The sequence below is a fragment of the Schistocerca nitens genome, chromosome 1, assembly GCF_023898315.1.
Source record: "Schistocerca nitens isolate TAMUIC-IGC-003100 chromosome 1, iqSchNite1.1, whole genome shotgun sequence".
NCBI classification, from domain to species: domain Eukaryota; kingdom Metazoa; phylum Arthropoda; class Insecta; order Orthoptera; family Acrididae; genus Schistocerca; species Schistocerca nitens.
Genome location: NC_064614.1, coordinates 1014617646 through 1014633852, shown reverse-complemented (window position 1 = coordinate 1014633852; position 16207 = coordinate 1014617646). Strand labels below are relative to the sequence as shown.

Below are 16207 nucleotides of genomic sequence, written 5' to 3'. Positions count from 1 at the left end.
CGGGACCCACCTCCTCTCGCGCAAAATCACCCTCTCCAAACCTTCCAGGAATTTCTGACTTCCAGCCTTGCCTCTCAATCCTTCTTAAAAAACTTTAATCCTACTCCCAACATCACCACTGCTGAAGCCCAGGGTATCCGTGATCTGAAGGCTGACCGGTCCGTCGTCATTCTTCCGGCGGACAAGGGCTCCACAACTGTGGTACTTGATCGTCGGGAGTATGTGGCTGAGGGACTGCGTCAGCTTTCAGACAACACCACATACAAAGTTTGCCAAGGTAATCCCATTCCTGATGTCCAGGCGGAGCTTCAAGGAATCCTCAGAACCTTAGGCCCCCTACAAAACCTTTCACCTGACTCCATCAACCTCCTGACCCCACCGACACCCCGCACCCCTACCTTCTACCTTCTTCCTAAAATTCACAAACCCAATCAACCCGGCCGCCCCATTGTAGCTGGTTACCAAGCCCCCACAGAACGTATCTCTGCCTACGTAGATCAACACCTTCAACCCATTACATGCAGTCTCCCATCCTTCATCAAAGACACCAACCACTTTCTCGAACGCCTGGAATCCTTACCCAATCCGTTACCCCCAGAAACCATCCTTGTAACCATTGATGCCACTTCCTTATACACAAATATCCCGCACGTCCAGGGCCTCACTGCGATGAAGCACTTTCTTTCACGCCGATCACTTGCCACCCTACCTAAAACCTCTTTCCTCATTACCTTAGCCAGCTTCATCCTGACCCACAACATCTTCACTTTTGAAGACCAGACATACCAACAATTAAAGGGAACAGCCATGGGTACCAGGATGGCCCCTTCGTACGCCAACCTATTCATGGGTCGCTTGGAGGAAGCCTTCTTGGTTACCCAGGCCTGCCAACCCAAAGTTTGGTACAGATTTATTGATGACATCTTCATGATCTGGACTTACAGTGAAGAAGAACTCCAGAATTTCCTCTCCAACCTGAACTCCTTTGGTTCCATCAGATTCACCTGGTCCTACTCCAAATCCCATGCCACTTTCCTTGATGTTGACCTCCACCTGTCCAATGGCCAGCTTCACACGTCCGTCCACATCAAACCCACCAACAAGCAACAGTACCTCCATTACGACAGCTGCCACCCATTCCACATCAAACGGTCCCTTCCCTACAGCCTAGGTCTTCGTGGCAAACGAATCTACTCCAGTCCGGAATCCCTGAAGCATTACACCAACAACCTGACAACAGCTTTCGCATCCCGCAACTACCCTCCCGACCTGGTACAGAAGCAAATAACCAGAGCCACTTCCTCACCCTCTCAAACCAAGAACCTCCCACAGAAGAACCACAAAAGTGCCCCACTTGTGACAGGATACTTTCCGGGACTGGATCAGATTCTGAATGTGGCTCTCCAGCAGGGATACGACTTCCTCAAATCCTGCCCTGAAATGAGATCCATCCTTCATGAAATCCTCCCCACTCCACCAAGAGTGTCTTTCCGCCATCCACCTAACCTTCGTAACCTCTTAGTTCATCCCTATGAAATCCCCAAACCACCTTCCCTACCCTCTGGCTCCTACCCTTGTAACCGCCCCCAGTGTAAAACCTGTCCCATGCACCCTCCCACCACCACCTACTCCAGTCCTGTAACCCGGAGGGTGTACACGATCAAAGGCAGAGCCACGTGTGAAAGCACCCACGTGATCTACCAACTGACCTGCCTACACTGTGATGCATTCTATGTGGGAATGACCAGCAACAAACTGTCCATTCGCATGAATGGACACAGGCAGACAGTGTTTGTTGGTAATGAGGATCACCCTGTGGCTAAACATGCCTTGGTGCACGGCCAGCACATCTAGGGCACAGTGTTACACCGTCCGGGTTATCTGGATACTTCCCACCAACACCAACCTATCCGAACTCCGGAGATGGGAACTTGCTCTTCAATATATCCTCTCTTCCCGTTACCCACCAGGCCTCAATCTCCGCTAATTTCAAGTTGCCGCCACTCATACCTCACCTGTCATTCAACATCATCTTTGCCTGTTCACTTCCGCCTCGACTGACATCTCTGCCCAAACTTTAAATATGTCTGCTTGTGTCTGTATATGTGTGGATGGATATGTGTGTGTGTGCGCGAGTGTATACCTGTCCTTTTTTCCCCCTAAGGTAAGTCTTTCCGCTCCCGGGATTGGAATGACTCCTTACCCTCTCCCTTAAAACCCACATCCTTTCGTCTTTCCCTCTCCTTCCCTCTTTCCTGATGAGGCAACAGTTTGTTGCGAAAGCTTGAATTTTGTGTGTATGTTTGTGTTCGTTTGTGTGTCTGTCGACCTGCCAGCACTTTCATTTGGTAAGTCACATCATCTTACCCGTCCTTTTTTCCCCCTAAGGTAAGTCTTTCCGCTCCTGGGATTGGAATGACTCCTTACCCTCTCCCTTAAAACCCACCTCCTTTCATCTTTCCCTCTCCTTCCCTCATCCCTGACGAAGCAACCGTTTGTTGCGAAAGCTAGAATTTTGTGTGTATGTTTGTGTGTCTATCGACCTGCCAGCGCTTTTGTTTGGTAAGTCTCATCATCTTTCTTTTTAGATATATTTTTTCCACGTGGAATGTTTCCCTCTGTTATATATATATATATATATATATATATATATATATATATATATATATATATATATATATATATATATGTGTGTGTGTGTGTGTGTGTGTGTGTGTGTGATAGATAAGGTTGCTAAGATCGAAGAAGAGAAAGAAGACAGCCCCAAAGACAGGAAACCCGTCCCATCCCCCTCACCCAGGATCCCTACCTTGCCAGTACACGAGTGAGAAGCTGGAGGAGGTATGGTGTTAAATCGTCTCCTACAGAACGGACATTCCCACCTGCACGTTTGAGGTTCCCGAAGAAAATCTTAGTAACCCTATGGTAACGGAAAATGGTGAAGAACTAGATACACTTGTTTGTGAGGGTTGTTAGAAAGGTGTGATGTGTGTTTTGTGTTAGTCATGATTTATCTGGTAGTGTTAATCATGCTTTTACCTTCACTACCCACCCCCTCTGAAAATCAATACAAACCCTTCCATCTACGTCACATCCCATAAAAGGTATAAAATATTCTGTACCAAGTATAAAATTATATATTCCATTATCACATTCATTTAACTAGCCGTATAATATTATGTTTTCCACAACTATAATATTCCATTCAATTTACTAAGAAAATTATGCTTCAATGCCTTTACCTCTATTATCTCACATTCAGTGTGAGAATGGTATTCTCACTAATTTGGAAATTATTTCAAAAGTTATGTGCCAGGTATGGTTCTCCCTATTTAGTTAGGACTAGGATTACCAGGCAGCTTTCAAGAAAACTACTTTTTGGAATCATTCATATTAACAGATTTACTGACGTTGACTTCACTGAGACTTCTGTCCACAGATCTGCACAGAAGCTGGTGAATCTATTACTTACAAACAATAATTCAGGCAAAAATAAAATCTAACTACACATCAAGAGCAGGAGAGACTGATTGGCTAAGCAGATCTTATCTCAGGGGTAATGTGCGCACCAATTCCCATCTCGTGTCACCTCCTAGCAAGACAGAATAAGTCTGGATAAGACAGGACGAGTCATGAAGTTAGGTAGGGGCACCCCTGGAATAACCGAGGACGCGACAATCAAAATTCCTAGCAGGCACAACTCTAACAACCGAGGACAATGCAGTCACCTACCAGGAGCAGTTTTGGGTGACGTAATCACAATTCCTCACTGGGATGTTTCTCTAATAAACTGTAAGCGGGGATGATAGAATAGAGTAAGAAGTTGGAGGAATTCGCTGCAGGAAAATTTTATTACAGAATAAACACCAAAAACAACTCGGGATCCAACGGTCGTCACTCCGCCTGTTAACACAGAATGTTAATGTCCCTGGGAGACATGTGTGACGGTCGCCAAGTTCTAACGCTGTAGATGACCTGAAGCAATGTGAAGTTGAATTGCAAAATTCACACCTTTCTCCCATAGGTTGACCTACTTGGTACATACAGCCGATCTTGTTCTCTTGATTTCCGGCAACGTCGATCTCCAAAAACTTCTTCTCCGAAGAATACTGTTGGTTAACACGAATTTATAATTCTCTCTCTCTCTCTCTCTCTCTCTCTCTACTTTTGAAATAATGTAGAACTCAAAGAACACTTTTAGTTCAGTCTTGGTATATTTCAGCTTCCACAAATAATATATTACCCATTTCTCACATCAATAACTGAATGTATACAAGTCAACCAATTCGTCTCGCGTTAGACTCGATAAAATACATCTGTAATAAAGTTGGTTTAACAACCACATAATTTATGAACCCCTCTTGCCTCTAGCGAGTCCAATACGTGAATTACAATTAACAATGTTTCAACTGTTGTTCTTTTTTTCTTGTTACAATAGTCAACGATATAAAACACCTTAAGATAAATAACCACTCCTTGTTCTTCCAATATGGCTTCTGTAGCACGAGTGGCAAACACTTGTCGATGCCATTCGACCGTCGCGTCTACCTTGTGCTCATAACTCCTTTCCAGCCTGCACACACAAACATGTGTCGTGCAGTATGTACATTCTCCCACACTTATACATGACACCAAATGTCTCCACTACTATCAGATAGAATTGGAACATAACGTTCATTACAGAAGTTTCAAGATTAAAAAACATCAAACAATTTTACCACAGTATTTTCTCAAAAATCTTTTCTGAAACTTAATACACCAGTTTTTGAAACCGTTTATCCACTAATTTCCATCAAGTGTAGTAGGCTCACAGTCATAAGTATTAAAAGCTTGTTTAGAGCTGTTGAACATTTGTTCCCAGACTTACAATTTTTCACCGCAACCAACAGGAAATAAATGTATGGAGCCAGAAAACAGTAATGAATACCTTCAATGCCTTACTGCAAAACTGAGCAAGATATGCTACCCTCTTTGTTCACTAAAATCCTTCTGTAGTGAGAAAACAGTAATGAATACCTATCATGCCTGTTTTCATTCTCACATTAAATATGGTGTAACTCTCTGCGGGAACTCAAAAGTAGCTATAGTACCTTCAAACTGCAAAAAAGGGACATTAGAATCATGTCTGGATGGATACCTAGAGAATCATGTAAGCCTCTGTTTAAGATCTCCGGTATTCCTCCTCTATCGCAAATCTACATTATGGTACCCTTATATTCTTTAAAATAAATGTAACAGGTAAGGACTGCAGATTACAAAAAAAAAACTGGGACACTCATTATCATTTTTCCACAGAAAACAAAAACATACATGCAACCCTAATCAACACATCCCTGTGCCAAAACCATTCTTTCCACATGAGAATTAAGCTTTATAACTAACTTCCTGAAAACATAAGAGTAATTACCAATATCAACATCTCTGGAAAATCTCTAAAGCCACATTTACAACATCACAGTTTTTACTCCACTCAATAATATTTATGTTTATGAAGTGTACTATATAAATACTTAACATATGAAGTGTATTATTGCAGTCTTAAATAAGTATGAAAAGAAATCACTTTTGCCTGTATACTTATAAATTAACTTGCCCAATGTCTACCAATAAGCCGCTTTTGTAGACAACAGGATCAATAAAATACAGTCTACAATCTATAGTAAGGTCGAGTGGTAAGGTTAAGCCTTCTTAGCTGTAATTTACACTTGGTATTTCTTGTGATTTAAGCTCTAAGAACAGAATCATGAAGCCGGTTGCATATGCAGATGCACTGTCATGGTGCAGGACGATACTCCACAGTCCTGCCCTTGTTTGCCTTTCCTGAAGTTTTTCAATAACTACAAAAAGATATAGTTCTCCTTTTTTTTTCCTCCAGAGGTACAGTTCTAACATAACTGCTTTTTGAGGAGAAAGTTATCATTATGTTCTTGCTGACACTTCTGGATTGTTTCACCTTTGTTGGTGGATGTTAGTCAAGAAAAATCCTTATTTTTGACAGATATTTATATTCTGAATGTCAAAACATGTAACTAGAATTAACTTTGTGTAATGTGTCTAGAAGATCTCTGAGGCAAATAATCTTTTGCTCATATATAAAAGACTGAGTAGTTCATCAGATTAGAGATTATATTAGATTCAGTTTTCATTCCATAGGCCCAAAAATGAGATGATTCTCATGGATGTGGAACATATCAGGAAGTACAACATAAAAACATAGAATGTTTGAACATAATACTCACTTCCCTAATCATCTGCCAGGAGATTGTAAACATATGTGAATACATTACAGTAAAATGAAACTGCTAATATTTACAGAATTAATACACTGCAAGAAAGGAAGATAGTTAGTCACTTTTAATAAATTTATCATACATAAAATACCTAACCTTGACTGTTGTGACCCACACTGTCAAAACTGAAATCTAACTGACATCTTTACTTAATTTGGTCTAACAGTTCCTGTTAAGATATTCATCTATAAGAGGAAGGAGTTGCCTAACAAAACATCTCTCAAATTCTGTTTAAACCGTGCTTTACCTGAAATGAAGTTTTAAATGGTTGCTGGCAGTGTGTTAGAAATGTGTAGTCCTGATTATTGGACCCATTTTTGGATCAAGGTAAGTGATTTTAAGTCTTTATGTAGATTGTTCATATTGCTAGTATTGATATTATGTATTGAACTATTGGTTGGAAACAGAGACATATTATTTGCAACAAATTTCATTAAGGAGTAAATACATTGAGAAGTAGTGGTTAGAATACCCAGTTCCTTGAACATGTTTCTATATGAGATTCATGACTTTACACCACAAATGAGTCTTATTACATGCTTTTGCACTCTAAAAACATTTGCTCGGATTGATGAGATACCACAGAATATGATCCCATATGACATAATAGAATGAAAGTAAGAAAAGTATGCAAGTTTTTTTGTACATTTTATCTCCTACATCTCACATCATTTGCGTTGTAAATACAGATTTGATTAGGCATTTCAGTAATTCTATGGTATGCCCTTCTCCACTGAATTTATTATCAAGTTGCAATCCCAGGAATTTAACACTGTCAATCTCTTCTATCTGCATGTCTTCATATGTTATACACATACTGGAAGGAAATCTCTTACATGTTCTGAACTGCATATAGTAAGTCTTTTCAAAGTTTAATGACAGTGAATTAGCTTTAAACCATTTATTAATGTCAGTGAAAATTTGATTAGCAGCTATTTCTAAATCCATACTTGACTTGTTATTTACTTCATTGTTTCTATCACCTGCAAACAAAACAAACTTAGCTTCTGGCAATGTAAAGATGAGAGGTCTTTAATGTACACACAAAAGGCAATGGAACCAAGATGGAATCTAGAGGAAAATCACATCATTAATTCCCAATCAGATGCAGACTGATTGCTTGTTACTTCACAAGTATTTTGCAATGGCACTATTTGTTTCTTGTTAGTTAGATAAGACTCAAACCATTTTGCAGCCCTGCCAGTGACACAATAATATTCTAATTTACTTAAGAGAATACTGTGATTATCACAGTCAAAGGCTTTTGACAGGTCACAGAAACTGCCAGTAGCCTCTAATTTATTATCTAATGAATTAAGTACATTACTACCTCAAAGTCAGTCCTACAGAGTTTCGGACATGTGTGACAAAGCAAATGAAGCACCAGCTGGACATTTTTAAAAACAATCCTCCCACTTTCTAGAACAATAGTAACAATGTTTCCCACCATCACTGGAGCAGCCTAATATCCACTCCTCATTTTCCACTGTAGTTACAGAGTTCAAAATTTCAAAAGTTGCCAACCAGCTGTTGTGTGGGAAGTTCCAGAGTCATTTAATTTGCTTTTGAAATCATACAGAATCATTGATCAGAAGTGCTTCCTCCAAAGCTTCACAACAGTTGTGCGTTAATGCCACAAGGACAAAAATTATCACAATCCTTCAAGTAATACTAATAAGTCAGGCAAATTAAAATTAGCAGTGGTCAATCATGAAAGCCAACTGTAATTATAGAAAATGAAATAACATAGCCTTTCTCAAAACTCTTGTAGTGACTCATGTACAGGCGAAATTGATGTGTATATGTGACACATTAACCACAAGTTGAATGTCTCACTGTTTTCTGTTGATTTAAGTGTATGACTCTGTCCCAATTCTATAGGCAAGGGGCCACTAGGACTTAACAGAACAGGCAGCCACTGGAATTAATGTCATTTAAAGCCTCCTCCTCAAACAATAGTGGCTTCTAGTAATAATAAATAATTAAAGTAACCACAACATTGACAGAGCAAATATCTTTAAGCTTTTAAAAAAAAGTAGTTTCACACATGCAGTAAATGCTTCTAATTTCAGTTTTCGAATGATACAACTTCTCCACCACTAACAATAAATTGTAAAGGAACTTACGAAAATGAAGAGAGAGCAGGCCCAGGAACAGACATGGCCTTTCTGTAGACCATTGAAATGAGAGCTCCACGAAGTTGTAAACCGACCAGAGCCACAAGGTATGTGAAATGAGTTGAGAACAAAGCACCTGTCAAAAGAACAGACTGAAGCATTATTAGACATCTTACAAGATGGAAATTTTTGATAATACATGGGCTTGCTGATAAATAATGCCTCTCACATTTTTATGTGAAAACTGTTAATGCTTTTTACACAAAACAAATTTTATTAACATGCTACATCTTTATTTTTCACATCTCCGTATTTATTTCCCAACAGTGTTACAAAAAGGATAGTTGCCACTCACCATATAGTGGAGATGCTGAGTCACAGATAGGCACAAAAGAGAGACTGTCAGAAAATGAGCTTCCAGGCAACAAGGCCTTCATTGGAGACAGAAGATACATACACACACTCACACACACACATGACTGCAGTCTAAAAGCAGTGTGGCCTCAGCAGGCAGAGACTGCCATCATGTGTATATCAGTTGCATTTGCATTAGTGTGTGTGTGTGTGTGTGTGTGTGTGTGTGTGTGTGTGTGTGTGTGTGTGTGCTCTATCTCCAATGAAGACCTTGTGGCCGAAAGCTCATTTTCTGACAGTCTTTTTGTTGTGCCTATCTTGAATCAGCATCTAAACTATATGGTGAGTAGCAACTATCCTTTTTCATAATATTGTTACATTCCATCCTAGATTTTCCATTACTGTATTTATTTCTCAACATGGTCACCCTGGCAACAAACTCACTTCTCCTAACGAGAGAGCAGTTTGTTGATACCGTTATTATAAAATGTTTGACTTTGTTGATGGTGCCACAAGCTTAAATTTGCTTGCACTACTTCATTCATATCACAGTGAAGTCCTCAAAGGTGTTCTTTCAGTTTTGGAAACAGATGAAAATTGAGCGAGACCAAGCTGGGACTGTATGGTGGATGATTGATGACTGTGAACTCAAGCAACTGAATCACTGCAGATGTCGGAATGCTAGTGAATGGTCTGGCATTGTCATGCTGAAGGAGAGCATGCTCCATGTGTGGACAGTTAGAAACTCGATTCCAGTACATGTTTTCTCGTGTAATGATATAGTTACATTTCACACAACCATGTTACATGCTACGATTCAGAGCCTTCTAGTGGCAGAGAGTTGCAACTTTTGTCAGCAAAGCAGGGAAGTTGACCGAATAATATGCATGACATGTAATACCTCAACCGATATTGATAACAGAATAAAAAATTCAGAGGCATTATTTTTCAGCACACTCTCAAAATACATTAAAATAATACAAGAACAAATACTCACTCACAGCTCATCAATGGACGTAATCCTAGTAATTATAGAATATTAACCTTAGGAATTTACAATCTGTATTTCCTTCTCTGGGAGTCATGGAGGGAAAAACAGAAGGTAAAAAGAGAAGAATGGTGGTAAGTTTAGAAAGGAAATTTACAAGTCATTAACAATGCAGAATACACAACCACCCAAGAGGTCTAGGAAATAAAACCTGGTGTACTGAAGATACTAGATATAAGCAGAACTTTGTGTAATTTTCTTAAGCAACAGTTCATAGTAGCCCATTCCTTTCTTTCTCATAATATTGTTTTCTCTTTTTTTCCCCTTCATTTCTCATGGAATTATTATTTCTGTTCCCACAAGATAAGTTCATTTACGGGATCTGCTACTATTCCTGCTTCCTTGCATTCATAATTCTCACATTATAAATGGAAGGTGCTTTAAAATTTGAATTTCAATCAAAATCTACACTGTGGAAAATCCAGGCTGGATTTGTATTCATTACTTCTCATAAAGAAATAATTTTACTCTCAACAGCTCTAATTGTCAAAAAAAAAAGACAAAATAACATGTTTTCGGGCTTCCATAAGCATTATCCTGTGTCATATGACATCCCACAATACAACCAGGTCTGGCAGGTTACCTATCCAGCAGATGTCAATATCAAACTAACAAGATGTTCATAGCATGCTTTTTGGAAGGCTCTACTCAGATCGGCAGCACCAATGTTGCCACAGGTGGCATCAAAGTTACCACACTACTTCCCTATGTCAATTACATGACTGAAAAAAAGTAGAACATGTAACCTTCTACTCAGCCAGTATTTAGGAGGCAGCACAGCTCAAAGTCAGCAGTTCTGGTTGCAGAGTCAGTCCAGGTTACAGCTCGATTTCAGCAAGTTACCTCTGAGTTCTGCAAGCAGCCAAGCCATGGTTATCAGGAAGCCATTGAATAACCATCAAGGTCTACCTGTCAACAAGTATTCACTTTGGGATTTTGCTTCTAAGTGATCACCTAACTCTCTTAGTCTGGACTTTGTGTCGAAAGTGATCAACTCAACTCTCTTGTTTGGTCCTCGCATATACATGACAATTACTGGACTTATGTAATTCACATTCAGATGAGCCAAACTGTATGCGTTGTGACTTGTATTGATTTTAGTATAGCATAATAGTTTGATGCCCCTTTGAAGAGACTGGCAATTTTAGGCATATAATACAGCTCTCAGTAACTGTCATTGCAACAAGTTACTTTGAATCTATTATTAGGAATGGTGTTGTGTTTTTGTGGGAACTTGGCTAACACAGTGTGGATATTAAAGAGAAAGATAACTTGGAATATGTGCACTGTACATCATAAGGAACCACGTCATTCATGATACTGAAAACTTTAAATATTAACTCTCCTATCCCCATATTTTTATGAGATTAGCACGGGCTGAAAATACCCATTCAGTTATTAGTTACTTTTTATTTAAAAGATGACCACTTTCAGGCTCTTATATGCCCATCAGCAGGTATTACAGCTTTGTGCTAAGAACCCAAGTGCCATGGTGGATGAGTACAGGACGCGGTGTAGCACCAGCGATCACAGAGTGCTGTGCTCTGCACTTGCTGTTGATACAATGCATCCTGTACTCATCCACCACAGTGTTCAAGGTCACAGCACAAAACACCTTATGATGGGTATATAAGAGCCCAAAACCTGTCATGTTTTAAATAAAAAGAACCTTACAACTGAAGCGATATTTTCAACCTCTTCTATAAGGCTCAGCTGCTGATGTTCCTCCGAAAGGATTGTTTGTTTAATGACATTATTACATTTTTATATCCCAAATTAGGAATTATTTCAGAGAAACTATTTTATTCATGCACGACACAAGAAACAAAGAAACTTCTACGTTTCCACCTACTGTCCCAAACTGTGTGCCCAGGTACCTCAATCCATGGGAATGAAAATATGTAAAAAATTAAAATGGAAGATGTTAACCGAGATAAAATTATTTCCACTGCAAAGAAAGTTATATGAGCCATTGATACTGAAATGCTGTTATTTTGGTGAAGAGTTCATGTAGGGAAAACTGGTAGTTTGAGCTGGTTATAACTTTTTACATGTCATATTAAGTATGCACAGTTATTCAAAGAAATATAATTTTGTTATTACATTATTATTTATTACTGTAAAAATTGTTGTAACTGTAACAGAAATGTTTGATGTGTCTACTGAATACAAACCACATGGATTGAAAATGTACATCATGAGATGAATAAACCATAATTGACAAATTATTTCACTACAATATGGACAACCTCCAATAACAGTGATTCATTATCTGTATAATCTCAGTGTACTGTGCTGTCCACATGAGACGGTGATTCTTGTAACCAATTGTGACAATATGATACAGCTATTTAGATCTTGCAGTTTTCTGGCACTGAAATGACAAGCAGTCTGCTGCACTGTCCTCCTCCTAATTCAAGTTCCTATTTGTGGTAGCCAACAGCAATATGTTGGCCACAAATTATTGGCTAAAGCATTTGACTGTAGTAATGTAATTTTAGAAAGAATGTAATCTCTTGTTCAATCTGTACCTGAATGGAAGAAGAAGATCTGACAATTTCATACTTACGTAACTATTAGATAAAATAGCAACAGACTTTCTCTGCAATATTGCAGCTAGTTTCAATTCAATTGCTCCTCTTCTCATATGTAGCAGTGTTCTATTTGTAATGATTAGACAGTATATTACACCCACTTTAGTGAACAATATAAAGTAATGATCAGAAGACAATATAATATTTAAAAGTTGACACTTCCCACATACCTCCAAGTTTTTAATTTAAAATTAGAGAAGATCATGCACTCTATTAAGCAGCACATGCTTAGGATTTAGTTTAAACATGCTGGTGCTTACATCATGTTTGTATTCTTTGTTCATTATGTGTCACACTATTTGTGCACCAATAATGACATTCGTAACCAAATTTAATGTTACTATGAAGGTCTCTTTTTGTTAGCTGACAATTTTCAGCATGTAACTACAGCACTTCATAACATTGTAACTGTATCTGTTCTGCATCAGCAAGGAAGGGAAGGAGGATTACAATTTTTTATCCCACTGAGGACAAGAAATTTAGAAATGAATACAAGCTTGGATTGGACAAGGATGAGGAAGCAAAGAAGCATTGCCCTTTTCAAGGTAAGTATTTACCATAGCAATTTCAGGAAACATTGAAAAATAAATATGGATGAGTGGATATAGATTTGAATCCCAATACTCCTGAATATGAGTCCAGTAACATGATCGAGCAGCTGAATATAAGCCTCTGCGCACTGCTATGTATACATGTTCTACTAGATATGCAGCACTTAGTGGATCAATGCAGTTGATTCTTCTGCACCATACAGACAACGTTTGTCTTTCCTCAGGTACTACCACATTAAGCAGAACTATGAGACATTCTCAGTCCATTACTTAAAACATAGAATGCTGAAACTTATGCTATGCTGAGATTACAGCTCAAAATCATATTACATTCACAAGTTATCCAAGTTTCAATAACTTCTGTGCATGATCTATTACTGATACAGTAGATCTGCTACTGCCAGATATCTCAGACAGCCTGGCAGACAAGATGGTATTATGAATTCTGTTATAACGTCAAATTTAACAAATATATTTCTGAACAACACAACACATATAAGTCACAGAGTAAGTTGACAAGCAAGACATGTGTACACGTTAGCATTCGAATGAGCACTGAGTCCCAGTCTAGCGGCCGCTGCTCGGCTGGCCGCTTAGGTGGCGCAGCTGCTGCATGGCTGGCAGACAGCGCCGCACGTAGAAGACGCGCGTAATTGCGCGGCGGCACTTTGAATGATCGGCGACTCACAACACTTTTCCCCCCTTTGAAATTGTTGCACTGGTCTTGATGGAGGTGTCCTGGAGATGGCTAATGTCCATAGGCGTTGTTTGACTCGCCGTAAAGTCTCGAGGGGGAGGCTTCCTGTACGGACGGAAGTGTCCCCGATGATAACGGGTCGAGATGACAGGAGACGTAGGGGTCGAATCTGCTGGGGCCCCAAGCACCAATCTGCCCGTTGCGGCAAGTCCAGTTGATATGACAGGAGACATGGGCGATGTGTCTGTGTCCGTTGGAGGAGGAGGCGAGTAGATTTGCTCTGACAGAGGATGGTCATCCGGTTTCTGCATGGGCACGTCTCCTAGTGGCGTCCGTTCTTGTGCTGGCATCGCGATGACAGTGAGAGGGCTGCGTTGTGAGTATTGAGAGATGCCAAGATCCCAAGTGTCAGGTAGAGCCGAAGGTGGTGTATCGGCATTCGGAACAGGCGTTGCCGGCACACGAGGGCGAAGTCGGTCCGAATGGACGCACTGCAACACCCGTGTCCGTCTGGATTTCATACAGGCGTCTGCCACGGTGTCGTAAGATACGGCCCGAGCTCCATTTTGGCCGCCTGCCATATCCCCGTACCCAGACGAGGTCGTCGGCGGTGAACCGGCCAAGTGAAGGCACCCGCGGCCGAGACGTGGAAGGCCGCAGAAGATGAAGTAGCGAGCGGGGCTGTCGGCCATGTAAGAGCTCAGCCGGGCTGTGGTCGCCCATGGGGGTGAAACAGTAAGATGCCAGAAACTGGAGAAGCGCATCATCAGCAGCAGAAGAAGTCAGAAGTTTCCACATCTGAGCCTTAAATGTGCGGACCAGTCGTTCAGCCTCACCGTTGGATTGTGGATGGAACGGCGGGGCCGTGACATGCATAACGCTGTGATGAGCACAAAAATCCGCAAATTTGAAAGAGGCAAATTGCGGACCATTATCAGTAACAAGAGTAGAGGGGAGGCCTTCCAAAGAAAAAATGCAGGCGAGAGCACTGGTGGTTGCTGCGGTGGTAGGCGACGTGCAACAGACAATGAAAGGAAAGTTAGAGTAGGCGTCAATTACGAGGAGCCAATAAGTACCTAAAAAGGGTCCCGCAAAGTCAGCATGAATGCGCTCCCAGGGCTTCTCAGGCAAAGGCCACGGTGAGAAAGATGACTTTGGAGCAGCGGCCTGTGACGCACAAGGGCCGCAGGCAGCGACCATGTGTGCTATGTCAGAGTCGATGCCAGGTGAGTACACATGACAGCGCGCCAGAGATTTTGTGCGAGACACACCCCAGTGCCCTTGGTGAAGGAGGCGCAAGACCGAAGCACGCAAACACGCGGGTACCACGACACGCGGCGAAGCATTGTCAGTGGAGAGGAGGATAACACCATCCCGTGAGGCGGTAGCGCAAAGCATAGTAGTTCCGCAACGGATCAGAAGTCTTAGCGGACGGGCGATTTGGCCAACCCTTCTGAATACAGCATAAACCCGGGAGAGGATAGCGTCAGAACTCGTAGCAGCCGCCAGCCTGTCTCCAGTGATGGGGAACCCGTCCACAACCCGCTGCTCGGCAACATCCAGGTGGAAACACAAAAGTTCGGCCCTATCGAATGCCTGATCAGGACCCATGGGAAGGCGAGACAGAGCATCAGCATTTGCATGTTGAGCCGTTGGCCGGAAATGAATCTCATAATTGAAACGAGACAAGTAAAGAGCCCAACGCTGGAGGCAGTGTGCAGCCTTGTCGGGAAGTGACGTTGATGGATGAAACAAGGAAACAAGTGGTTTGTGATCCGTAACAAGATGAAATTTTGAGCCATAGAGAAAAACACCAAACTTATGAATAGCATAAATAATGGCCAAAGCTTCTTTTTCAATTTGAGAATACTTTTGTTGGGCATCCGTGAGCGTTTTGGAGGCATAAGCAATGGGTTGTTCCGAACCGTCAGAAAAACGGTGCGCAAGGACTGCACTGACCCCGTATTGAAAGGCGTCTGTGGCAAGAACAAGATGTTGGCCAGGTCGATAAGTAGCCAGGTACGGGGCCTGATTCAGCATAGTCTTCAATTTCTGGAAAGCCGCATCGCATGACGCGGACCAGTGAAAAGGCACGTTTTTATGCAACAGGCGATGCAACGGCTGTGCCACCGAAGCCGCAGACGGTAAAAACTTGCGATAGTATGCTATTTTCCCCAAGAAGGCCTGCAGTTCCTTAACAGATGCAAGGCGAGGAAGGGTATCGATTGCAGCGACAGTTTGCTGAAGCGGACGAATACCCTCCCGAGAGAGTTGAAACCCCAAGTACGTGATAGATGCCTGAAAAAATTGTGATTTCTGAAGATTACACTTAAGACCGGCAGTCTGTAAGACATGAAAAAGTGTGCGGAGATTTTGAAGATGTTCTTCAGTGGTGGAGCCAGTGACAACAATGTCGTCCATGTAATTGATACACCCAGGGACAGGGAGCAATAGCTGTTCCAAGAATCGCTGAAAGAGAGCAGGGGCGTTAGCAACCCCGAATGGCAAGCGTTGGTATTGATAGAGGCCGAAAGGCGTGTTAAGGACCAGAAACTG

General features: G+C 41.3%; 1 protein-coding gene across 2 annotated transcripts in view; it reads right to left on the bottom strand.

Moving 5' to 3' along the window:
* The window catches only part of LOC126196086 (ATP-binding cassette sub-family C member 10), a 369743-nt gene that overhangs the window by 247706 nt on the left and 105830 nt on the right, over nucleotides 1–16207 (bottom strand). For both annotated transcript variants that reach the window (XM_049934541.1, XM_049934540.1), the window contains exon 5: nucleotides 8417–8543. In XM_049934541.1, the coding sequence (XP_049790498.1) occupies nucleotides 8417–8543 (127 nt within the window). The remainder of the gene's footprint in view (nucleotides 1–8416; nucleotides 8544–16207) is intronic.